Below are 25,644 nucleotides of genomic sequence, written 5' to 3' on the forward strand. Positions count from 1 at the left end.
AAAAAAAAAAAGAAAGAAAGATGAGCTTGGCTGGCAGCGTCTTCTCATCTCCTGTCTGCCAAAGCCATGGGAAACACTATTTTTAACCTGAAACTGCAGCACTTGGACATAAATATCTGATTTGCGCTCAGCATTATCCGCCGTTTCAAAGGCTTGTTTTTATTCAGGTATTGCATTAAGCCAACTGTATGTGCATTTCTTTTAATAAACCATCATTTTTCAGACATCTGTTAGCTATGGTTATTTAAAGTGTTTTGATTGATACTGCTTAAGGAGAGGCTGTTGAGACAGGCAAAAAAGCAGAGCACCTTTAATAGAGCCCAGCTACAGAAGAGAGGAAATGAGACACAAACCAAATGACGAGGGACTTAAAATATGTACATTTATACACATGCAAAGGCAGAGGGCTGTACGTGAGCTGTGGGGGCAATGGATGACAGGAACAAAAACATACATGAAGGAAATAAACAAATATGGTTACAGAACAGAATTGACAATCAGAATCCAAAACTTTACAGAGCTGTAGTCATTTCTATGATTTTTACTGTTGGAAATGTGTTATTGGATTGATTTGCAGGGAGTTAAGCAGGTCATCCTTCTTCCACTTTAAAGTGGAGTAAATGTCTACAACAAAGGTGAGTTTATAGAAGAGGTATTTCACTGCGCATAGTCCCATTTAAGCGTAACGACCAATTTAGCTTACATACTGTATTTGTGTAGCTGGTGTGATACTGTATTCACAAAGCGCTTACCATGCTCTCATTTCCATTCACACAGGTACATTACTGTACAAGCACATCCTCATCGACACCAGGGGAATCACAGAAGATGTTAGGAATAAGTCAAACACAAAGATCTGCTTTTATTCCGCTGAATTTCTGGGGAATGGTCTGCTTAAGAATGGGTGCAGAGCCTCGAGAGCTTAGTCAGCAAAACTGATTCAAAATCCCTACGAAGGATTTAAACAATGGCTGCTACTGTACTTGATAAGACAATAGAGGCACACACTTTGTAAAAAACCCTTCTCCGGTTCTGTCTGGGGTAATTTGGATCTGTATGTGTAGCTGCAAAAAAAAGCAAAATGAGTTTTTTGATGCATCTTAAAAGGGCCTCATCCAACCAAAACAATAACTTTGTTGGTAATCCATGCATTAATGTGCCATTCAACGAGCAAACACACAAAACTGGATGCACAATAAACATTAGTAAAATAAACAATTTACAGACTTGTCCAAATGTCTGAAATGTATTTTTTCATGTCGTTGGATTTATGGTGATATGCATTCCTTTTAATGTCTAGGTTTTTTTTTTCGTTGTTCTGTATGAAAAGTCGAGCAGAGGAGAGCAGTCCATTCATAGCTCAAGGGGAAAAGAGAAAACTTCATTCTGCTCGATCAGTTAAGAGCTTATTGTTGATTCAGAACCTCACACACTCCATCAAATCTTTCCACCTATATACAGTTACATACTATACACACTCAGGTTGTCTGCACAACGTGTTCAGCCGTGCAAGTGTGCCTGTGCTCTACCTGTGAACTCATTACATTCTAATCCCTGCCAAGGTACACAGTCATTAGAGTGTATCAAATCTGCCGTTCTGGGCCAGGCACCTGGGCTTCATCTATCAATCTATCATGCATTCCTTAATCCTCCAAAAGAAAACGAGTTAAGTTTGCAAATGAGCTGAATCCTTCTGGCTGGCGGATGCTGCAGTAGCTGTGCTGAAGCTCTCAGCGTGAAAGTTTAAGTAAAAACCAGCAAAAGAAAAAGAGACCACTGTATACTGTTTGTGTAAAACATGTCTGTGTAAGTGTAGGCTTCTTTTTTTAAGTGAAATCAAAATGCAGCAGTCCCTTTCACGTCACGCAGATGTCTAGCCCCCTTACAGCCTAAAAGAAGCAGCGGGCCTTATCTTTTTTAGATGAGCGTGCATTGGATTAGCTTGTGCAAACACCTACACTGGTGATGCTGCAGGACAAAGAGTTCCTGCAAGAGCCCCCGTCTACAGTCTTCCACAGCGTTGTCCTCCTCTCTCCCATATTCTGTGTTTTCCATCCACCATCCACCCATGTACGATGAGGACAGGAGCAGGAATACTATGAATGATCTGTGTATGATATCAGTGTCTGTGTTTATGGATGTGGCTCCTAAAGGGGCTTTTTTTTGGGTGGGTGGCTCCTAGAGGCAGCAGGCTTCAGAACAGGGTCCACTGCAGGCAAAGTGCAGCAAAGAGCAGCGCCAGACTCCAGGGTTGCGTCCAGCTGACAGGCAGCGAGCCACCTATCACCCTCACTGAGGGGGGCTTAGACGGGTTCTCGTGTTGGCTGTGACCTCCAGGATGTCTCCCAACGGGTTTCCCTACACTGGAGACTTCTGTGTGGGCTGTTAGAGAGACAGAAAAGAGAGATGAGAAAAAAAAAGAGGAAGAAAAAAATCCATTGATAAATGATCCAGTTCATCACAGTAATCATGCTAATCTGCTTTAATTTTCTGAGTCCTCTGGGCTTGTAGAGTTGTATATAAGAGGCTCATCATCATCCAATCACGCTTCCCATCACCTAATTCCAAAGGTTTTCAAAAACAATCAGCATAAAAATGATGTATGATTATGTCTGTTACACTTAAAGTGGGTTCATATGTGTCCAAGAAGAAGCACAGCTGTGTGGCTGTTTAGGTTGAAAGGAACCATGATTTATTCTGAGGAGCTCTTTAAAGTATGTCGAAAATGCCTTCACAGTCCCACTGCTCTACTGTTCAGCTACTGACACACCTTGAATTCATTTTCTGTGTGTCTCATACGGGGAATTTCTGACATATGGGACACAGTAAAACAAAAGATGAATCCCACTGCTGGGTTTAATCTCTGACAGCAGATGATGGACAGCCCTCACTGACAGTCACAGATGAATATGTGGCGATGAGGGAACGGGAAGCTTTAACAATAGGGATGAAAACGGTTCATGAAAATAAAATCTTTTCAGACAATGTTACCGTCACTGTTCATATATTTCTGTACGTCCTTTACGTTAGCACTGCAGTTAACTCATACATCCACTAGGGGAGTTAGCCCAGAGTCAAAAGTTTATGACAACAAAACTCAAGAACAAACATGGGGGCTGTGGAGAAGGTATTGCTAATGTACCTCTTGCATAAAAGACAAACATGGAGGCAGCTTTGTTGGAGGTGGTGGTCCGTGAGGCAAGTTCTGCTACAGTTATTTTTTCTCCTTGTCTCACTAAAGCTTTGTATAGGGTTGTAACAGCAACACTGCCCCCATGGTTTCCTGTGGTACTGCTCTGTTAGGTCTTTATCCATAAGCTACATGGAAATGTGCAGAAATACGGACAAAATCAACGCAGAGCACAGACAGAAGGCTCCGTCTGTATCCATTAAGGACTGTATATGGAGTGGACAACGTTCTGGGAGAATCTGAGTGGAGCCGAGTGACAAAAATGACAGTTATTTTTTCTTTCAAGAGTCTAATCACTTCTTGACTCTACCTCCCGACATATTTTACTATCCCCACAAAAAATACATGAGAACGGCAGCTGTCAATCATCGTTAAACGTTACGTTAAGCCTTGTTTTTAACCTTGTATAACTAATGAAAACAAACTTTTCAGGAAAAAGAGAACTTGAATACAAGGCAGCCAAATGATATCTTCAAATCACCATAACAATCAGACGTGAGAAACATTTCTATGAAGTGTATTAATTTTTTAAAGTTTGACCACAGCTCATCTGGAATGGCTGGATAGCCAGATTTTTTAACCAATGCTGCAGCCAGCCACCAGGGGGAGCAGTTTCTGTGACGACCTCACTTCGAGCCGAGCTAGAGGACGTCTAATTTTTTTACAGTCTGTGGTATCCATATGTAACGTTAAGCATAAATGGGCCTCTATAGTTAGAGGGTGTACCTATGGTGTTGTGTTGTTCTGCTGTCATGAAGCGCTTTAGATTCAGTGTGAGCTCTGATGATGTTGTTAAGAAAGAGGAGGATAAAACCAAGACTTAGTGTTGCCAACTTAGAGATCTATCCAGATCCTCTGGATAGTTCTTTTTTTAAGACAACAACTCTTGTGACTTTTCTAGAGTTTGGGGAATCTGACAATTAAGTATGTTTTTATGTTTGAGTCCTACTTTAATGTTATACTAAGCAAACTGTCTGCTACAATTTGGTGTTATTTGCATTTTTGTACAATATTTTTTTACCTGACAGTGTTGGAAAAATATGATGAACCATGCATATTTTATATTCTGGATCTTAGTGTTAAGAATATTGCCAGGATCTGGATGGTACATTAACATCTGTCAGAAATTATGGTGACCCTGTCTTGTATTGTTTTGCAAAGCAATCAAACCATTTATCAAGGAGTTATGTACACATATGGTGAAAACAGCCCTATCTCACAGTGATAAAGAATCCTCCAAAGAAATCCTAGATCCAGACAGTGATCAAGATCACTTCCAAGATTTAATCACTTCTTCCTTATCACATTCTGAACATTTCCTATAAATTTCATTACATTCTGTTCATAACTTTTTGAGTTATGTTGTTCACAGACAGACAAACTCACAAAAACATAACCTCCAGTCCTTACAATGTACACCAAACCAAACCAAAGACCGTGAGCAGAAAACGGTGATAAGAACTTAACCATGGTTTTTGTGAACTGCTCCATCCCTAATTTACAAGCACATGTATAAACACAAAGCACCTCTGCGGTGCCATTAGTGAAAAGCTTCCCTTTATAAGAACCTCACCCTTTCTGTTTCTTCCAGTTCCCTTGAATCTTCATCACTTCTTCCCTCGTCATCTCCCTCCCCTCATAAACTCACTCACCCATGGGATGCAACAGTGTCTCAGTGTATCTAAAATTCAAAGGAAATTAATTCCTTCTGCTCAATTCCCATCCTGCTCCCGTCTCTTATTTATGGATCCCAACTGAACCCAACCCAGCTCGGCTTCTCACGTCAATAAAAACACAGATTATCAGCCTCAATGCATCCGTACATTCAAGTCTACCTGCATTAAACTCAACACTTTGCATACAGGTGTTGTAGATTTAGTTAGGGAGTGAGAGCCTCCAGAGAGACTTGCTGAAATCAAGAAAAGCTGATTACAAGTGTAAGAAAGAAAACAAAAGGATGAAGGAGGAAGGATGGAGGAAAGCTTAGTCAGAATGTCTTTTTAAGCTTTTACTGTCAGAAACAGCAGCAGTGCATGAAACTATCCTCAGTTTCTTAGTGGGAGTCACCTGATTGGATACAGAAACCATTTCTTAATGTGGTGACTTTAATGTTAATGCGTAAATGAGTGTGATAAGTTGCTCCATGTAAGGGTTGTGAATGTCTAACACCTCTTCACAGATCACTCCAGTTAAACTGTCGTCTGCTTCTTCTTCTTAGCTCAGCTAAATGTGTTAAAATAATAATAAACTGTATTTAAGGACATACTCATGTCCCTCCATCCCTACTGTGCACTTGGGCTTGTTTGCCTGCGTGTGTGAGCAGGGTTAGGCCGGGCTCTGGAGAGACAGGGAGAGATAGAAAAAAGTGTTTCCAGTGCCAATGGTTTTTGTTGTTCCAGCAGACAATAGACAAAGACATCATTTATCCCAAATCAGATTGCTGTTATTGTTTCAATGGAAATGGGCTGCATCTCATCAGGGAGATGTCAGAAAACAGTGTCTGAATGGGCCAACACAACACTAACACTCGTGCACTGCAGGCTGACAAACCGGCTAATTATTGCAGCAGGTCTGTGCCAGAACAACAAATTATGGCTTACAGTACAGCGCTGCCAACAAGTTAAAGCGGGTCTTCTATACACAAGGTAGACATTTTGGAATACACGATGCTGCTCAGTGATCTCAGGACTAAAATGAAATTTAACTTTAAAAACAAAGTGGAAAAGCTGAAAGACAAAAAATTAAAGTCTATTTATTTATGAAGTGGGATTAGGTCCTTGTGACATAAAGTGGGTCCTGATCACCTCTGCCCCTCAGAAACTGGCCAAGGAAGCCCAAAGGATGCTAACAACCTCTCCTTACAGGCTCAGCCCTACCACAGTCTGGTTTAGATAGTTCTGTTTGGCGGTAGGCCCCGTGTAAGCCATATACCAATAGCCACATCAGTTAGATAATAGCATAACACCATAGCAGCTTGACACAGTGTATGCTAATAAATCCAATGAAGAAGAAAAACATGATCCAGTAAACAAACAGCAACGATGGAAGGCATCCAGCACTTCGCCTTCTTTGTGATTGGCATGTGGCTCTTTGTTACAATGCCCGATTAACACAATTTTTTCGACCAACCACAGACTGCAGTGTTGTAGCTCCACCATCCAGATCAGTTTAGTCTGGCCCTCCAATGGAAGGGTCCCAAAAAGTGGGACGGCTCATCTCAGTTATTTGCAGATCTATCCAGGGATGAGTCGGTGGAAATGCCACAAAATGCATGCCGGGCCGGGACCAACTGAACTGCTTGGTGGAAGCCTGGCCTGAGTAAATGCTCTATTTGGAACTTTTCAGAGTGCATGATGAGTTTTGTGTCCTCATTCATAAATTGACAGGCGGCACAATTTTTTCACACGTTGATATTACATACAAAGTCAATTTAAAACCGCGAATTGACGCTGTGTCGGAGCGAGCATAGAGCAGAGTCAAGCGTTCAAGCTTTGAGCGGTGAGCAGCGAGCGTTTCCAGTGAAAAACGCTCGCTGCTCACTGCTCACTGCTCACTGCTCAACACTTCACGCCTGAGTTGAAATAATTGAACTTTTCGAGCGAGCGTCTTGTTGCGCCGGGACAGCCTATCAGCGTGGAGATCGTCACCGATGGACAGACGCTCCGCAGTTGGAAAGGAGCGCTTGTAGTTGGTATCCAGGCGAGAGATCCTGGCACCAACCCTGGATAGCAGGTCTTCAAACTGGGCATCAGTCAGCCTGAAGTACCGCTGGAACCGGCCGTCGTCCAGACGCAGCTCCTGCAAGAGACGGTGGAACTCACCGAGCTCACACCGTCTCTGTAGGGTAGCATGCATCCAGTACCGACGTCGGCGCCTAGCCCGCAGCTGACTTCTCAACAGCAGGTACAGAGCAGCGATGGTGGTGATGGGAGCCATGTTTCACGACGAAATGATGATGGCGATTCAGGCAACGAAGCCGTGGCGAGTTTTTTTTTGCATATTTGTACCTCGAGTGTCTAGCCGATTTCGCTTGACGCCCAAATACATTCGCTCTCAACGCTTTCGGTGGGTACGCAATGTAAGAGATGAACACTCAGTTTTGTTTTGAAATGGATATGACGTCTTGTCATGATGTTTTGATTTGTGACCCACTTTGCATCACTTTACGTTATGTGTGTTTTATGTTTATGCGAAGCTGTTGACGCAGGAAAAAAAGCCACTGAAGTGAAGATATCAAGTGTCATCTTTATTGACATGGCTGCCAAAGGGGCCAACTCAACTGTCAGGGATGATGTGCAGTACGCAGGGGATCAAGCAAATTACAATTCTAGACAAGGTGAGCAGGAGGGTTTCAAGTTTGCATAACCACCCATTCACAAAACATCATCCAACCTATTACAGCCTGCTTGCTAAAGTTAATAAGATCACAATGTTGATTTCAAGATGACTTAAGTGATAAAATAAACATTTTAACTAGGGGTCAAATTAAGGCATCAGCCTGCTTACTTGTAAAGTATATCAACTTCTTAAAATTTAAAACATTAGGTTAACAGGACTTCTGCAGAAAAATCTATGTTGACATTTTTGCCTTCAGTCAGCTGTCTGTCCTCTCTGAGCTTTGCAATTTTTAAACATGAAGTAGGAAGAAGTCACATCTTTTGAAACCAGTGCTTCTATTACCACCAGTCACAGCTTCAGTTATTTTGTAGTGATTGGCAAGTTTAAGCTGGACTCGCTGACAGTGCCTGGATTGCAGGTCAGAGCAGACATAGCGCAAAGATTCTCAGGCTGCTCTCACATCTGGGCCCAGTAAATGTCATTATTCACAGACTCTGGAAATGGAGACTGACTTTGTTTCCACAGTGTCAACAGGCAGAGGTAAAATGAGCCAGACTCAGTTTTATGGATTGATCTGATATGAAGCTGAGCACAAGTTCAATCAGGAAGACAGTCTGTGGGTTCACACTGTTATGCTTCCTTCACTCATTCTTCACTGCTTTTCACTATCAGCTGACCAGGGGTGTCAGCTTTTCTGTTTATCTAATCACAGCTTAATGCTTAAGCCAGTCAAAGTTTAAATGCCATCTCTTGTGCTTGTCAGCTGTTGTTCAGGCTCAAATCATGACCTCCTCCTCCTTCCCATACAGTATCTTCATCGCTCAGTTCTCAGGTCTTCAGCCCCACATTCCTCTTGAGATCCAGCCTACTCAAGACTCCATCAGGGATACTCATAATTTATCATGTCATTGTACCCCTTACATTCATTATTCTAAACACTTGCTGGGGTCTAACCACCCAAAACTTTTAATCTTGCATTTATCACAATAAATCTGTCACTTTTGGTGTTTAGTTATGATGAATCAGAATCAAGTTTTAAACACAGCTGGATAATAGCTTGCAAAAAATAACAGAGCAAACATTTCAATACAGATGTTTTTGAGAGGTATTCTGAGATCACAGGACCGGTATGAGACACTGGAAAGTCCGGGGAACCCACAACAGCTTGTATCCAAACTTGAAATAGTCGACTTCCCACAACAATGACTTTCAGGACAGGGCTGGGGAAAAGTATGACTGAGCTGTTCTACTGTGCTGCTGCTTTTTCCTGAATCCAACTAAGTGGCAAACATTTGATGAATGGAGCGTTGTGCAGTAGTACTGCAGTAGATCATTTTGAAATATTTTCTGCATAGAAAACATGTTTTATAAATAGATTCGGCAATCCTTTAAGATGACATTTTTGGCAACGTTATCAGCTGTTACGAGGCTTGAAAACAGATGAACGGCTGCTGTGAAGTCAGAACAATAAAGTGTTGAAAAACACAGCTTTATCAGTGACAGGAGCAGTTACTTTTTACAACATAGTCATCTTTTTATACTAGATTATAATACATTGTGTCTATTTATCTTGGAGAGAAAACTTATATAACGAGGCCTGTATTCATGCTGACAGATATTCCACACAAGCATGTAACACGGGAAATCCCACCAATCCCTATCTGTTTTCAGAGAATACCTCTCTGACCGAACACTTTAATTTTACATAAGGATAAAATTTAATGTTTAACACATTTAATGTGTTAAAATGTTTAAAACTATTTATAACCAAACCAGAAATGTAACCGATTATGTGACAAGGAGGGGCAGAAAAGCTGTGCAAAAATGCAAACAGTTAAATCCTTGAAAAGTAAGCAACAACCTGAGGAACAAAGAGAGGAAAAACCAGGAGAGCAGGAGGATAAAGTAATGTTGTTGTCATAATGAGACAATGTTAGCAGATAAGCCCTTCTTTATAAGCTGGCTCAAGTGTAAATCCCACAAATATGGAGGGTGAAAGAAGGAAGGGATGATGGAGAAAAACTGAAAGAGGGAAGAAAAAAGTGAACATAGAAGGTAAGTGGAAGAAACAGTTTCTTTATAATTTTTTCATCAGCTGTTTCAGTGCAGATGGGAACAATCACCCAAGGCAAGTTAAAGGCAATGAAAGAACAAGAGGGTGAGTTCCTCCAAAAACAGCTACATTCAATGACATTTTCTTCACTGGTGCAAGATGAATATGATTTGACTGGGATGAAATCAGTGCAAACAAAAAAAAAAGAAAGATAAATCCAGGGCAAAGAAAACAGAGGGGACAGGAGAGCCTGGTGGGCAACGTAGGGATGAGTATTGACAAGAACCTCACGATATGATATGCATCACGATAGTTGGTGCACGACACGATAATTCCATGAAATCACGTATATTGTGATTTTTTGTAGTATTCTACACAGTTAACTTTTTGATTGAAAACAGCTTTTATTGTGTTTGATATAATGAAAGTCAGATGCAGTGCTCCATACAAACACTTAACTTGAAGACACAGAGTGCATCAAATTTGTCACTTAAACTACAGTGACATTGAACTAATGTTGCAAAAATGTTTATATATATATATATATATATATATATATATATATATATATATATATATTGATTGATTGATTGAAAGATGTGGTCAGTTGGTGAAACTGATAAATGTCACTTGGTGTAACCAACGTTACTCAAAAAAATCTAATATTGTGCAAAACATGACTATATTCTTTTAACAGTCTGCTACACTGTAAAAAATTAAACTTTAAATGATCTTAACTAACTGATCCAAAAACAAAAAGAATACATTGATGCTAAGAGCATCAAAACCCACGTCATCAAGTTCAGGGAAAAAAAAAAAATTGCACATACTTAAAGATTATATTTATTATACAGTTTGTGGGCAACATACAGTAGAGTAGCTCTTTGGCGCCATCCACCACAGTGGAGGTGTGAAAGACATATTGTACTCCCAACTCACCTAAAAAATGAATTTTTATTTTAACAAAAATATCGATATAAAGAGTTAAAACATTAATATGTTATCACAGGTCAAAGTATCATGATATATTGCTGTATCTATATTTTTTCCCACCTCTAGTAGCTGCATGACTGAGGAGAAGTGTGTCAATGTGGTTCATACTGGGGTCCACATTAGGGACGGGTACCTTTCACATTTGAAACAATACGGTACCAATGCCTGGTACCTGGCAATCAGTATCGGTACTCAATGGTACCAAATTTTGGTACATTTTTGTCTTTATGTTGTAAAAAAATGTAAATTAGTTTAATAGTTACATCTAATTGTTTTAACTTAACATATTTGTTCTTTAATGTATAACCTAGCCATACTGTGTTCACGTCCAGCATGGATATCTCCTACTCCTACTTCTACTCACAGTCACAAGGATGCCTTTAGATACCTAAATATGGTAGCTTTCTATGGATAGACCAATTATCAGGGCAGATATTTTTGCTTTCTGGGGCATTTTGGCATCTGCCTTTTTTTAAATCTGTCAGCCGATATGAAACCCATTCAAACTGTGTTGTTTAAAAGGCAGCACAAACTCAATTCTGTCCAGTTTTATTGCAGTTACCTAAACATTTTTGAAAACTTAATCTACATTAGAAAACTTTAGCTTTTTATTTTTTTTAAGTTTCTATTTGACTTTATAAAACATGCTATATAAACATATGCTTGAAGGCATTTGAATACAGTTAAGTGTTGGAGTTTGTATTGTTCAAAATTTTTGTGCCAATATTTTCACTTTGACTACCAATGAATATTGGCTTCAATTATCAGTTATCGGCCTCTTTGCCTACTAATCAGTATCGGTATCGGCCCCAAAAAATCCACATCAGTCTATCCCTATAGCTTTCTATTTTATGTGAATCAGTACCCAATGCTTTTGACAGAATTTGGTCAGTACCCATAAAAGTACCTTATTTGGTACCCACCCCGAGGCCACATGGGTTGTCTTTCTTTCATTTTTGACAAAATTCTGAAGTAGGGGTGAGTCATAATGTTAACATTTCAGATAAATGTGAAAATGTTTCAGTTAGAAACAAAGCTCAACCTCAGCCTTTAGCTTGTTTAATAGGAATGTTCTCTCTATCACCACTGTGTTGACCTTTGTGTTGGTGAAGTTTGTGAGAACTTGTTCATGATGTCCTCTGCACTAAAGCCTCTTCACTTGGACAGTTTGTGTGTTTGTAGAAGCCTCCATTTTTCCAACAGCTGTTTCTAACAAGTCTGTAAATAAAAGTGAAGACTAGGAGGACCCAAAGTTTTTGCCAAGAAGAAAGAGGGATGGGAGGGAAGAGGAAAGGAGAGAGGAAAGGAGGACGAAGGGTTAGAAGGTGAGTGGGAGGAAAAGAAGAAAGAAAGCGGTGGCTATCCTCCTTTGGTTCTCTGAGCTGCCATGTTAGATTAAATACAGTAATCTGAAGGGTAACATGAACCGTTCTGAAACAAACCTCCTTCTGTTTTTACCTGATAAGATTCACTTTCTCATTTCCTGCAAGCGCCAACACATACTGTACACAGGAACACAGCTGGCATGAATGCACACAGTGCATGTGAGCCCAAACAGGGAGAAAGAGTCAGAGCTGGTGCAACAGGGCAAAGAGTTTATTCAACTAGAGTCCATTTATGCCGTACGTGGCTGTGTGTGTTTGTTTGGCGTGTTGTGTAAGCCGCTAGCTGCTGAGTTATAATCCAGTGAAGAATGATGCCACTGTATACGAGGGCTTAGCAAGTTGTCACACAATATGTTATCAGGAAGCCGAAGCAGCTTTCCTGACTCAACATTGACTTGCAGCCAACACAAACAAATACAGCATGTGTTCTCCTCAGTTTAATCATGTTGATTTTTTTAATTTGATCTAATCAAAGTGTACCGTAACACCAAACAGAGGTGATCACAGAAAAAATCTGACCTGTTTGCTGCGAGCTCAAAGCACCTGTGGCAGTTTGGACTCCTGTCCTGCTGTGTACAATTATAACAACAGTCAGAAGTCACCGGTCTGATTTATAGCACATGGAGTGAGTGTGATGGAGGTCAGGAACTTGCCCCCCTCCCAACACACACACACAAACACACTCTTACACTCGCTGTCTTCCTCTCCCTGCCTTGACCTTGAGGGTCTTCTCCCTGCCATGCATTTGATGGCAGACGGATGAAGGGACGGTGGAGGTGCAGGGGGGAGATTGTAAAGCCCGGCCATGGGGCTGGGTCCTGACGAGGCCACTTGACCTGCCTCACATCAGTGTTTCATAAAGAGAGGCGACCTTTGACTCACGGGATATGAAAGTCCAGATAGGAAGGCCCATATTTTGCATGCTGGGCCTGTTATTTATTTTTTTTTGCTCACGTGAATGATATCTCATAATTTCCTGCTGTCAGATAAGATATTAGCTGTTCCCATGTGCTGGTCACATCAACCCACCAGCACTGGGACACGTCCTCATTGTGAGCAGGGTTTGGTACCATTTCAATTTTACTAGTTCTGGTATCAAGTCCAGTTCTACTTATCAAAGTCTGGTTCTCTTTTCAGTACTTCTGGAGGGTCAAAAACTGACTGCCCTTCACTTTCTCCTCATTCAACTCAGCCTTCATCTAAAGTGAACAGAGTTTCTGCACGACATGGACTTCTTATAGAAACCTCAAAGGTTGCAATTAATAAAGCCAGAGATGCTGCTGGTTCAAGAATACCATGCTTTTGCATAAATATAGCAGCAAAAGGGGTAACACCTAAAACCAAAGTGCGCAAACTTAGAAAAAATTGGGCTATTTCATGTGGTGATGATTCATCAAACACTGAATAAAACAGTGGAAAAAAAACATGTACAGAGGAGATGTCTTTTTTTTTAAATTAAGGGTGATAGTAGTACAGTGCTCTATATTTAAATAAGGAAGAAGACACAAATTGGCTTGTACGTAAATACAGTAGTTATCTCAACATTTGGCATCTCCTTTACATCATCATCATGATCAGAATAGACCACTGGTAAAAGGAAGGTATTTATATGGAAAACTGTGGCTGTCACCTATTTTCTTGTAACATAATTTGTGCCTTTATTCTGTTACATGTTGACTGTACTTGAGGGTGACAGAAGAAAGAAAATTAGATATTTTCAAATAATTACCGCTGGTTGGATTGAACCCATGCCAAACTTGGAGTACTGATGGTCTCTGCCCTGCACTGTAACCACTCACCTTCTTACTCTCCTGCTTCAGGAATGAACAGTGAAGTATTTAACATGTCTTAATTCACTGCTATTCTGGTCTAATTTGACTGGGGCGGTACACATGTCAAAGGATAAAGCAGGTGTCCTAAGGCGAGCTCAGGGAGGACGGAAACCTCCCGTGAAGCTGAAGGGCAAAAGCTCACTTGATCTTGATTTGCAGTATGAATACAGACCGTGAAAGTGGGGCCTCAAGATCCCTCTGACTTTTGGTGTTTTAAGCAGGAGGTGTCAGAAAAGTTACCAACATGTCTCACTTTATGTTTCTGAACAAGAACATCATCCATTACAGTTCTAGATTAATTTAATATGACACATGCAGTTCACAAGGCGTCTTTTAGAAGCCTGTCAGACCTTCTCTGAGATGCAGCTAAGATAAGCTTGACCGTAAGCCTGCCCGGGACCAGGCTTGTCGCGCTGGCTAATTTGCCATGGTTACCAAGCCTCGTTTGTGGAACTGAACTCTCCCTAAAGTTAGCGAGGTCAACCGAAATAAGCCAGGCTTTGAGCTAAGCCAGCTTCGTGGAATCCCCCACAGGTTTAGTGCAGCCTCTGCCCATTAAATGTGAATAACACAAACAGTGCCCCCAGTGGCCAGGAGTTAAATCCATTCGGACGATTTGCTGGATCAATATTGAATTGGGCAGGAAAATATTCCGATGCACTGATTAATCAATATTTTTACCCATCCCTGCTTCATCACTTTAAGCAATGTTAGGAACCGATAAACAGAAGTACCTTTACAAATCTTAGAAATTTGGTCCCCAAGCCTGATTTGAGTCTGTTATGTTGCTGTTGTCCTCTAAATATGATCATGTCCTGCTGTGCTCCGTCAATCAGCCCATCACTACCTGGTCTCAGAAGCTCTATCAGCCTCGCAAAGCGGAACTTGTCAGCCACCACCCTCAACACCACTGCCTAGACTCAAACCAACCGCTTCTGAGAGCACACCCAGTTATGTGAAAAACTTAGCGTTTCAATCAACTAAGATGTTTTCACAACTGTTGTTGCAACAGCATCTTCTCTAAAAACTTGTTTGCATGTGGAGCACTATGCTCTCAGAGCCATTAGTCTGCCCCGTCTCAGAGATCTGGACATCAAATACAGACTAATGATACTCCCAGAGGCTTTGGATCCTGGTTGTCCTGGTAGAAAATGCAAAAAGCCCGGGTCACCGTGCTTTTTGGGCTTTTCTTTCCCCGTTTTACACAGAGACATTAACCTTCCTGAGCAGCCACACAATGATTTCTTATCTCTTTTCACACACTTTCTAACAAAGAGGGGTAAGGTTAGAGGGAGTGGAGAGTGGAGAAGATGCATTCACACAGTTCATTAGTGGCCATCTATCTCTCTGCCTTTTTTGTCCAGGACTCACTCTTTATGTGGAGCCATGTCAGGCAGAGGCTCCTCTCTGCTCTCTCTGTCCAACTAATCTCCCTATTCTGTATTCCAAGAAACACACGGACTTTGTCCACAAACACACACATTTCTTTGGGAATTGTCTCTTTGGTTCACAGGCAACCTCTACGGGAATCCAAGACTGGTACAGGGTCTGTGACAGGCCACTAAATGGGCTAAAAGGGCAAAAATACAGGGGCACCAGTGGGGTACACATGTTAGCCTACTGCTAGCCATAGCAACGGGCAAAGCAGCATGGCAACTCCAGAGCGGGGATCAGCCCAAAGGAATCTACCCAGTGCGAATCTTGGCTGGACCAGGCTATTAACCCTCTTGGCAAGATTGAAGATTTACTCCCCTTTACACACTCACACAAACATGTACACGCTGAAACAAATGGGCAGAAGGGGCCCTGGGAGGACAGTGACCCCCACCAGTCAATGTGACAAATCCTCAAGATGGAAGGGAATCCTGCGGAGAAAACAGCCTCTTTGCAAGGGAGGTGTTTAGGCCCAGTACAGCTCATCCATCTCACACACAGATGCAAAACACCAGTGTTCAGTCGCACACACACTTCTCACAACACCTGCACACACTCAAACACCAGATGCTTCATTGCACTGGCAGGTGTCAAGGTGTCCTTGTAGACAGACAAGCATGAAGGATGCACAAATGAACTCACGTTTGTGTTCGTTTTTCCCTTCTTTCACAGATGCATGTGCACGCTTTCATTGCAATCCATTATGGTTGGAAGGAAGTGCACATCAGGTAGCACTCTGTCACAGTGTCTGTCTACTGTCTGCCTCTGCAGGGATCCCTCCCTGAGCACAGAAATCTACAGCTTTGAGCTTTCAGCTGTTCTGACACCATCTCTCTATAAATCTATGCCAAATACTGCCTCAGATATCTAGAATCAACTCAAAAATTCTGTTTTTCAGGGCTTTCCTCAATGTGTAAGTGAAACTATAGAATGAAAGAAGCTTTAGCATGTGTGAAGAGACAAGGGGTTCCACCTGAGGCAGTGACCACACTTGAGTACGATGCTACGAGCATATTTGAAGCCATGTGCTGCTCCATGTGACTGGTCTCCCCTGAATTAAACTGATCTAAGTAACGCTTGCCTTTTCAACATCAAAGAGTTTTTTCAGAGATCTGTGTGGGTTAGAAAAAAAAGTTGCGCTGTGATGTTATAAATGTTTGATTTTGTGGGGGTGAGTCAAATACTTTGATGTAAACTCTTGGTTGCATAACTGACTGCAGTTTTAGAATTAAATTACTTTGAATGGTGCACTAAGTACGCTGTCAGTGGCCCCGTTCCCATCTGATCTGTAATCTGCTGAAGCAGGAAGAGGTCAGCCCCCCTCCTGGCCCTTGGGCCTGACAGTCTGTTACAGGTTCAGCTCTAATTGCCACATCAATTATGGATAAGGGAGAAGGGCTTTGTCGCTCTCACTGCTGGTCAATAGAATAGGTCTTTAATGAAGCTAAGTCTTGCATGGAAGTCTCTTTGATGCATACACATATATAAAGCCTTGCACTGCAGGTAGTCAATACAAAAATTGGCTCATCGCTACTAGCTTCCATTATCCGTCCTTTCAAGCATTGCTAATGCGCATCTGCTATCTGAAGCTGATACTCTGATCCTACTTTTGCCTTTAAAACAGAAGTTGTCTGAAAAGAGAAACCCCAAGCCCGTCCTCACACCCCTTCCTTTTCACCTCACCTCGTCTGGTTTTTCCCCCTGCATACCAGGCTGGGCTGAGACAAAGAGGATCAGACTCATCCCTGCTTATCCTTCTACTGTATTTTTCAATATCAGAGGAATGTCTGCCTTTATTTGCTCAGTGCCGTGTTACAGCAGGAATGCCAGTTTCTGTGTTGGTAGCCAGGGCTGGGCTTGGGGCAAGTCAAGAAAGTCACGGGGGTCACTCAAACATCCCCTCCCCTCTCCTCCCCTTCAATCCAATCCACATCTTAACCCCCAGCAGAGCAGCCTGGGTATGGGCATTAATAAAGAAGCCCAAATAAACCTGGTCTATTACTGTTAGTGTGTGTTCAGCGACAAAACACTTCTACAAATTCAACTTCTTATTAAATGTAGTCCCAATGACAACCTGGAAACTAAACTTGACAGAGTTTCAAGAGTGTTTTGCACACAATATAATTCAAGTCCTATCCATTTAGTTTTCTGCTTTCAATAAAGAGCCCTTTATGAGTCTGGACACTATCCTTAAGCATGTTTAAAAGGACATTTACTGCTTGGAAACCTGCACATGTTGTGAGGATTTCTTGTTAGATTAGTGAATAACAGCTCCTTCTGTGGGACTGTAGTAAAGACTTTTATGCAGCCTTTGATTCACAGCTCTGAGTCACGAGCATTCCTTGTTCCTCCGCTATAAACTGCACAGCAACCACACAAAATCACTGATTCCACGTATCGTTTTCACGCTAACTTCCGAGGTACTAAACCCTCATCACTTCCTGTAGTTTATAACCTGTTGCCACACCTGTGATTCCCTGTGTTTCCCAGACAGGTTCCCAAAGGTGTGCTGGGGAGGCTCAATCATCAAGGCCTCGCTGATACTGCTTTGAAAGGAAATGATGATGCTGGCTAATGAGAACCATTCTCCTCTGATGACCGCACACCTAGGGAGCCCTTCAAGCTAATGTGCTCTAAAAGTGCCATAAAAACCACAGGGCAGAATGTGCCGATCTAGGAGGAAAGGACCACAAAAGAGAAAAGTGGGTATAAAAAGGGATTACAGGGGAAAGAGAGAAGTGGAAAGAATTGATTAAAAAAGAGGTGATGTGTAGAGTAAAAACTGTTTAATAAAGTAATCATCATAAAAAGTATCTTTCAGGTGGTTTGGGTGCTAAAAATTGGTTTAAGCACTTATCATAGATGTAAGAGAACATCTCTTTATTCCCCCTCTTATTTCCAGAGAATGACACTGAGTCAGAATCGTTCACAGATTTTCACAGAAAGCCACTGAGAGAATGATGCAACGGTAAAACCACTACCTGACTCTGCATATCTGAGAGAAAATGTGACTCACTCTTCCCACATCCAAATCGCAAACCAGACCATGGTTCTGCCCAGCCCAAGCTATCCCTGATCCTCTTGTTCCTTCCTCCCAAACCCTGCTCTGCCCCGCGGAGCTCTCGCTCAACCCCTTGAGCTCCAGATGAAAGGCTACGGGAAATGGCAGTCCTCCTGGTAATATCCGCACCGGGACAGAGCCGCTACATCTGCTGACCAGCCGGCCCAAAGCACGCCAGTCCCAAGGGGCCACGGCTCAGTCCAGGACCTGGGATGGGGAGATCAAGAGGGTTTGGGTTGGTTCGACCCGGCCTGGCAGAGCACACAAGCACCAAATCCCCTATCCTCCCTTCTAACCCACCTCTGTCACGGTAGATCGGATCATAGGTCTGTGTGTTGCAACAGTCTTTGGTGAGTTTAATTCTCATGTTAGCTGTTCTTCCAGACCTCTGTTACCTCTTATACTGTAACATTACCTCATATGAACAGCTCTCTGCTCCATTGTCTTAACTGTCTCAATCCTTGTACTTTACCCCTAAACTCCAACTGACCTTTTGTCCTTCCTCAGATCCCAACTCACAGCGCTTCAACCTTCATCACAATCTTTTCTCCGCCTTGTAAGTTTTTGAACATGAAAGGCAGGTGAGGGCAGGGTCCAGGGTAACAGCAGGCTGCAGAGAGCTTGGGGCCGATCCAGTGTAATCCTGCTAACGCTGGTGTAGGTTGGCCATATCCTGCCCGAGAAACCATTCATTTCTGGAATGTGCTGCTCCTGCCAGGACGGACAGCTGCAGCACACCTTTACGGCCTTAAAGTCTTTGGAGCCGAGTTCTCTTCATGCCTTTGACATTGAGGTGCAAACACACAGACAACCTGATAACCTTATGAGGCAGAAAGCTGGATGTTTGTATCAAGGTGAGGTTTGAGGTCAGTGTCTATACACCGCAATGCAGTAGATGGGAAATGGAAGGTGTGGAAATGAGATCTGAACAGAGATGTTTTTCACAGCATAATTTAGACTGCGTATTACACTGGACGTTGATAGATGAGAGGTGCAGTCTTTGCTCCGGTGCCCTTCATTCTTATATTCAAAATCTGCTGATTGGAGCCCTCGCAGTCCAAACAGACTGACTGAGTCTGTTTAAGTGTGTGTGTGCGGGGGGTAAAATTGATAAATCTTACTTTTTTCCCCCAGAAAAAAAGTCAAAAATCCAGCAGCTGTGATTTGAAAAAGTTTGAGACTTTAATTTCACTGGGGTCAGGACAAAACTCACAGACATACCACACAACACACACAAACAGCCAGCTGTTCCCCTCTGCATGCTGGTATGCAGGGAGAATTTTCTTCTGTCCTTCTGTTCAAGTGTAAAAAAAACAGCACACTTATCCCTCCTAAATCTTTCAGTTTTGTCAAATTGAAGTAATTATGTTCTCTGACAGGATGGCAAAACAATCATTGCCAGTGGCTTCATACTAATAGACGTGTTAGGGCGCTGAAACTCAACTGCCAGGGGTGCCGTCACTGTCTTGATGAGCTCACCACTGCTTCAGACAGATGGTGTTTGTTACTGAAAGAGAATTGTACTTTCATGGCGGTACGTTTTACACTTCTTTCGCTGCACATCCCCCCGGCTCGATCACAGGAAATCTTTATCTGTGCATTTACTCCTCCTCCTTTGAGATGGATGGCTACTTTCCTTTGATGACTTCTCACACCTTTGGTAGGAAGAAACCACTCTCCTGCAGTGCAACACAAGATGGTGAAGCGAGGTGGGAAAGTATGTGTTTTTAAATCTCCCACATTCCACTCTTAACTCCTTCAAGATTTCATAAAAGCTAAAAGCAAACGTCTGCTGTGCAGTCCTCTCTTTCAATATCAGAAAAAATAACAAGTCTTATCCTTGATTTGCTTCTTTTTTCCCCCTCTGAACAAAAGGTCAGACAACAGAACACTGTGCTTAGTCTCAGAGACTCAGACATGGCTGCAGCGCTGACAGAAGCAGACAGACAAATAAAGTACTGTTTTACCTTTTAATGCACAGACATTTGGAGTCTCTCCTCTTCTCCTAATGGAAAGATAGTGGTCTAATGCACCATTTGGGTCTTTTGGAGATTAATACCTTAACGAGCTGGCAGCAAATGAAAAGCTTCTTGAGAAGTAGCAGCCATAAGTGTACCCGGGATAATACAGTTAATAAGCCAAAGTCACGCCACAGAGTGTACCACAGAAAAGGCTCTCATAGCTGCAGGGGGAGCTGGATGATATGGTTCATTAAAGAATCACTGATTTATTCTCCTGTTCATAGCTTGCTGTGGTCATGGCGGTCCGGACATGACCATGTCTTGTTTAGTTGGCACAGAAAGAATGCTAGCATGTCTCCAGGCTAGAGGAGCAGGATCTGAACCGAGATAAAACAGGGGTGACATCATGCACTCGCAATGCGCTGTCTTCAAAGGAGGAGAGCTATTCTGGTAATGTGAAAGGACTTCTCCAACTCTAGCCTGTATTTTTTATGTTAGCATATCTGTCATTTTATTTAGCTTGTCACTGACAGAAAGTAACTTTGAGCTACAATTTTCATCCAGCTATCTAAGTAGGTTTGGATCTTTACTTTGAGATATATTCCCTGTCCACTGAAGGGTGGAAGCTGCTTCCTCTTCCTCAGTATGTGGAGCAACACTGTGAAGGAGTCTTTTTGGTTGAATACTGAAAGTAAGAGGCCATATTAACATGAAATGTACAATGATTACATAACCTAATGCAGAGACAGGAAGATGACACCAGATCCTCTCAGTCCATGTAAAGGATTGCCATCATAGACTGTAAAACTGATGGACGTAGTCTCCTTATCACGGCCATATTAAAAGTGACAGGGCTTCAAAGGGGCCCTTTAGTCACGTGAGCTGAACTGTACCTCTAATTAACCTATGATTAAGTCCTGCCCACAAACGCGATGAGCCAATCACAGTGCGTATAGCCTGCCAATACACTCAGACATTATCTGCCCATATGTCCATTGAAATACATTGCAATAGGTTCGTTTTCTTTTGGTTATATAAGGTTTTTCTGAGATTTTGAATTAAAAAATGTTCAAATGGTGTTCATGGGGTACATGCAACTCTGACGTAAAGTGTCCTGAGAGGCTGGGTGACGGGACGTACATTTTTACCTTTTTATAACCTATATCTCAACAGAGAAAAATGTCTTCTTTGGATAAAGTTGTGTGGTAAACCACATCATCAAGTAAAAAAATGTTCTAAGGTAAGCTGACATCATATTCCAGACAGCATATGCTCTCTTTGCTGGAAAGAAATATAAAGTTATTTGAATTCTCTCTAGCATAAAGTTAGCCGTACATTAGCTCCTAGCTGCATTGTTCATCATGTCTCTTTATTTGTTGGGACTTCATTGGCCTGTTGTGTTATAGTTTTTGTTCTTTGGTGATCGTACATCATTGTTAACTTTTGTCCTAAGGACCCTTTTGGTGACTTCTAGATGATTTGTGGTCTTTCTGTCTCCAAAATTCATCAATAGCATCCTGTGAAATGTCTCCTACCGTGTTGCCTGACATAACACCTATCACTCTAGTTTGTTTGTCTCAGTGAGTGGAGGGGGCGTGGCTTAGCCATTGGTCAATTGGACAAGCTTGCGATCTTACTATCCTCTAAACTGCCAAGTTAGAAAAACATTCAGCCCATGTACTGTGTGTGCCTTTAGTGAAATTGGCAACTGAGACAAGAGACACTCTTAATCGGTTTATTACTGCTGTGAAAACAGCTTTTTTAGTTTTTAGCTTGGCATGTATGTGACTTCCGGTACTTCCAAAGCCAGCCTTAAGCAGACAATTGAGAAACAGCAGATTTTAGCACTTCCACATTGTCTCATATTCTGAGACCAGAGGTTACACTTTTGTTTAGGTCACTGTGTGTTTGCCAGTTTATGAAATCTGTTACCTAATGCTGTGACATGAACAGCGAACCAGTCAGGATGACTCCCCTGTAAAGCGCCGGCAACTGTAACTGACTCTTTTGCAGCTTGATTGCAACTAATACCATCTATGCTACACAAACAGAACATTCTTTTAACCACTTCCATTAAGGTTGTTGTGATAATCAGCGGCAGATTAACCAATATTTGTGAGGTCATATGGGGACAAGATAACCAGTATGTAGAGTAATACTGCATTGAGATGCTAATATCAAACATCACTTAGCCACCAGTAAGGCAGATGACAACAGAAAACACCAAGTGGCCAAGAATTTGACAGAGAGAGAGCTCTTAATTGCTTGAAAAGTCTTTAAAATGTCAGAAACCAAGGCTTCACTTCCAAGAGCTTGACAGACGACGTGTGAGAACTGCACGGAACTGAGAAATGGATTCTGTGTATTACAATTGCAGTTAGTCACCTCAAAGCTTTGGAAATGGCCAATACATTCCCACAACGAGTTCAAAGCCAGGCTTGGCTTGTCCAGATGAATGATGAGCCAGAAATGGACTGTCCGTGCATGAAAGGACGAGTGGTGCCCAGCTCCTGTCATCAGTCTTCAGAGAAACAAATGGCTGTCTTATAGTCAAAGTGGTCTCGTGATGAGGCCAATGCTTTAGTGGGTTTTTATAGATGCAGAAAGGAGAAACACCTTTTCAGACAGCATGATTTTGCTACTGGATAACAAATATTCTCCTGAAAGCAAAGGGACACTTGTACAGGCAACAGGGCTCACCGGGATATGGATTTTTACTCTGAGCTCAGACTAATGGGTTTTGTTCTGTAAATCTCAGACAGTGTTTTGATTGATTATCCCCTACTGTGGCCATACTGCTGCTGCTGTCAGAGCACTAAGAAAGGCTAGCATGTTTTATACACATTTCAAACAAGGAGCAGGGCAGAAAGGACCTGTCTCAAGGTGTGTCTGTAACTAGGGATGCAATGGCTATTGATTGGTGTATTTGCTGTTCTGTGGTATGAATAGCCTTCTTTCTACTATTCAGCGAACCCCTGCCATTAGTTTCAAGATGTGAGTCACATTACCTTTTTATATTGCAGAGGCTAAATCCACATGAAGCACTTTCTTTATTTTCACCAAGACATTTGAACCTATTAGCATGAACTTTAGCTACTTCTATTTTACCTTCAGTTGACACTACTTTTTTTTTTTGAAAGTGCATCAATCAGAGTGAGTTCATGAGTTCATTAAGATAAGATTACAAACTGTGAAACTGATGTCATGCTTGGAGAAAACACTGATGAGTAATGTGGCCATTATGAAGAAAATACAGCAAGCCAGCATAGCGCTGCAGAGAGATACAGAGCTAAAGAGCTCCAAACGACTCTGCCTCCTACTCACCTCCCTCACCTGCATAATTAGAAAAGAAGAGGGAGGTGGATGAAGACAGTAAATATGACACATACTTAGCAAATAAGAGGATAAATTCATGATTAAAGCAAGGACACCAGGTTGGAACTGTGAATGTGTTTGTTGTTTCACTGTGTCATAAAAGTTTAAATACTGTAAGGCACTGTGAGGATCTTTAATGATCTGTTGATTCTGCTCGACGCTTGGATGTAATCAGTAGTGTTTTGTAAATTAAGCTCTGTTCATTTTGCTTTTTTTGCCAAACTTTACCAGCCGAGTTTAAAGATAGCCACTCCCGTAGGAGTGCAGAATAACACCAGTTATTTTTGTAGGGAAAACTGACTTTAAAAACTTTCACAGTGTATCATTTTGTTTAAAGGAACAACCCATCTTGCTGCTGATGATCACATTTCATTTATAGGGCATGATGGGGCATCAGAGTAAAAGTGAAAATACACCAGATGCTTCTACAGCCAGTCTCCACTCCGTCACGGCAACGGATCAGATGGGTTTCCATTCAAGTCAATATGTCAACTTTAGACTGGATCCATTCTGTGTCAGGTAATACGCAGCCATCCTATTTTTGTTGGATGCAGGGCTGTGACACATAAATTCAGTGTAGGGAAGATTGAGGGGGACAGGAAGTCGTGGCTGGAAACCACCTAAAAAAACACCCATTAACTTTCAAAATAAAACAAACTGGGCCAAAATCAGTTTGTATTTAGCTCGACAACGACAACAAACAGACATAATGAGCTGAGCCAGACCAGGAGTCAACAGATTTAAGGTTTTACAGCCCAACATGCATGAGGAGAGACTTATCAGTGTAGTGGGAAGTGGGGGAACTCCTCGGTCTCGTGACACCAGCCAGTCACACGGCTTGACAGACTGAACGCGCAGCTGGTGTGAGTTAATGTGATGCTGGGAATCATGCGCGCGACATCGGCGTGAGAGAACGCATGAGGCTTTTCTGCTTTTTAACACCCCACGCGGCATCTGTTGGTGTCCAATCCCAAACTGCAGGGGGCTATGTGTCACAAATGTACGTCTACCATAGTACTAAACAAGAGTCAAAGAAGCTTGCCTTTGTTTACAACATGACATTTCTGTCCCGGATACTTTTCTAGATTATCACAGTGATCTCTGTGTGAGGAGCCATATAGATGCCTGTATTTCTGCACTTAAATCACTAAGAGATCCTGTTCTTTCACCATCTTGTCCGCACATCTCCGTCTGGCATTTGACCACACAAAGAGTAGGGATGGGTACCGAATTGGGTACTTTTATAGGAACCTACTGAATTCTGTCAAAAGGATCGGGTACTGATTTATGTAAAAACAAAAGGTACCATGTTTAGGTAACTATATGTATCCTTGTGACTGTGAGAGAGCAGAAGACTAGCTGATTTTCAATGCTGGACATGAACACAGCATTGCAAGGTTATATACTGAAGAATAGATATGTAGATATGTTTGATCCACCTGCACTCCTGGTTTGTCATCGCCAAATAGCAGAACCTTTGGTGATATACTGTATACTCTCCTGGTGTCTCTGCCTCATCCTCCTTACAATAATGTACTCCATCTTTTTAGATCACGTTAAAAATAAAGACTAAAACAGAGAAATATGGGAAATCACGGGTAAATCCTGAGTGACATACATTTATTTTGTCTCTTTTTTCTTCGTCTTTTCTCTCCCTCTTTTCTTTGAATTAAATGAAATGAGAGAAGCCAGATATATACTCAGTATCAGATGTTAAGGCTGTTTATTGTTTAACTGTAAGATGTGCATCAAACTTCCAGCTGCCGTCAGGTTAACTTTCCATTATGACAAACGGCTTTAATCTGACCTCAGATGTGACGGGACAGTTAATATAGATACAAATGTATATGCTGGTTCAGACGGTTACATTAAATAGTGATTGCTGTGATTGTTTACTGCATTAAAATGTGCCTGACACTCTGGAAACCTGCCTCTGAGGCTTTGTTGACGTGAGCGCACATGTGCGCCTGTCACCAAATTACAGCTGCGGAGGGTGAGCTCCACTTTGCGCTGAGGATAGAC

At 41.9% G+C, this 25,644-nt stretch overlaps 1 protein-coding gene across 3 annotated transcripts in view; it reads right to left on the reverse strand.

Moving 5' to 3' along the window:
• Window positions 1-310: 310 nt before the first annotated feature.
• Window positions 311-25,644, reverse strand: part of gpc5c (glypican 5c) — a 168,392-nt gene continuing 143,058 nt past the window's right edge. For all 3 annotated transcript variants that reach the window (XM_074689001.1, XM_074689000.1, XM_074688999.1), the window contains one exon: window positions 311-2,382. In XM_074689001.1, coding sequence (XP_074545102.1) covers window positions 2,195-2,382 — 188 coding nt within the window. In that variant the 3' untranslated portion in view covers window positions 311-2,194. The remainder of the gene's footprint in view (window positions 2,383-25,644) is intronic.

Source organism: Halichoeres trimaculatus, unplaced genomic scaffold (genome assembly GCF_033239565.1).
Source record: "Halichoeres trimaculatus isolate MK-OKI-2021-1 unplaced genomic scaffold, fHalTri1.1 fHalTri1_scaffold_15, whole genome shotgun sequence".
Taxonomy (NCBI): Eukaryota; Metazoa; Chordata; class Actinopteri; order Labriformes; family Labridae; genus Halichoeres; species Halichoeres trimaculatus.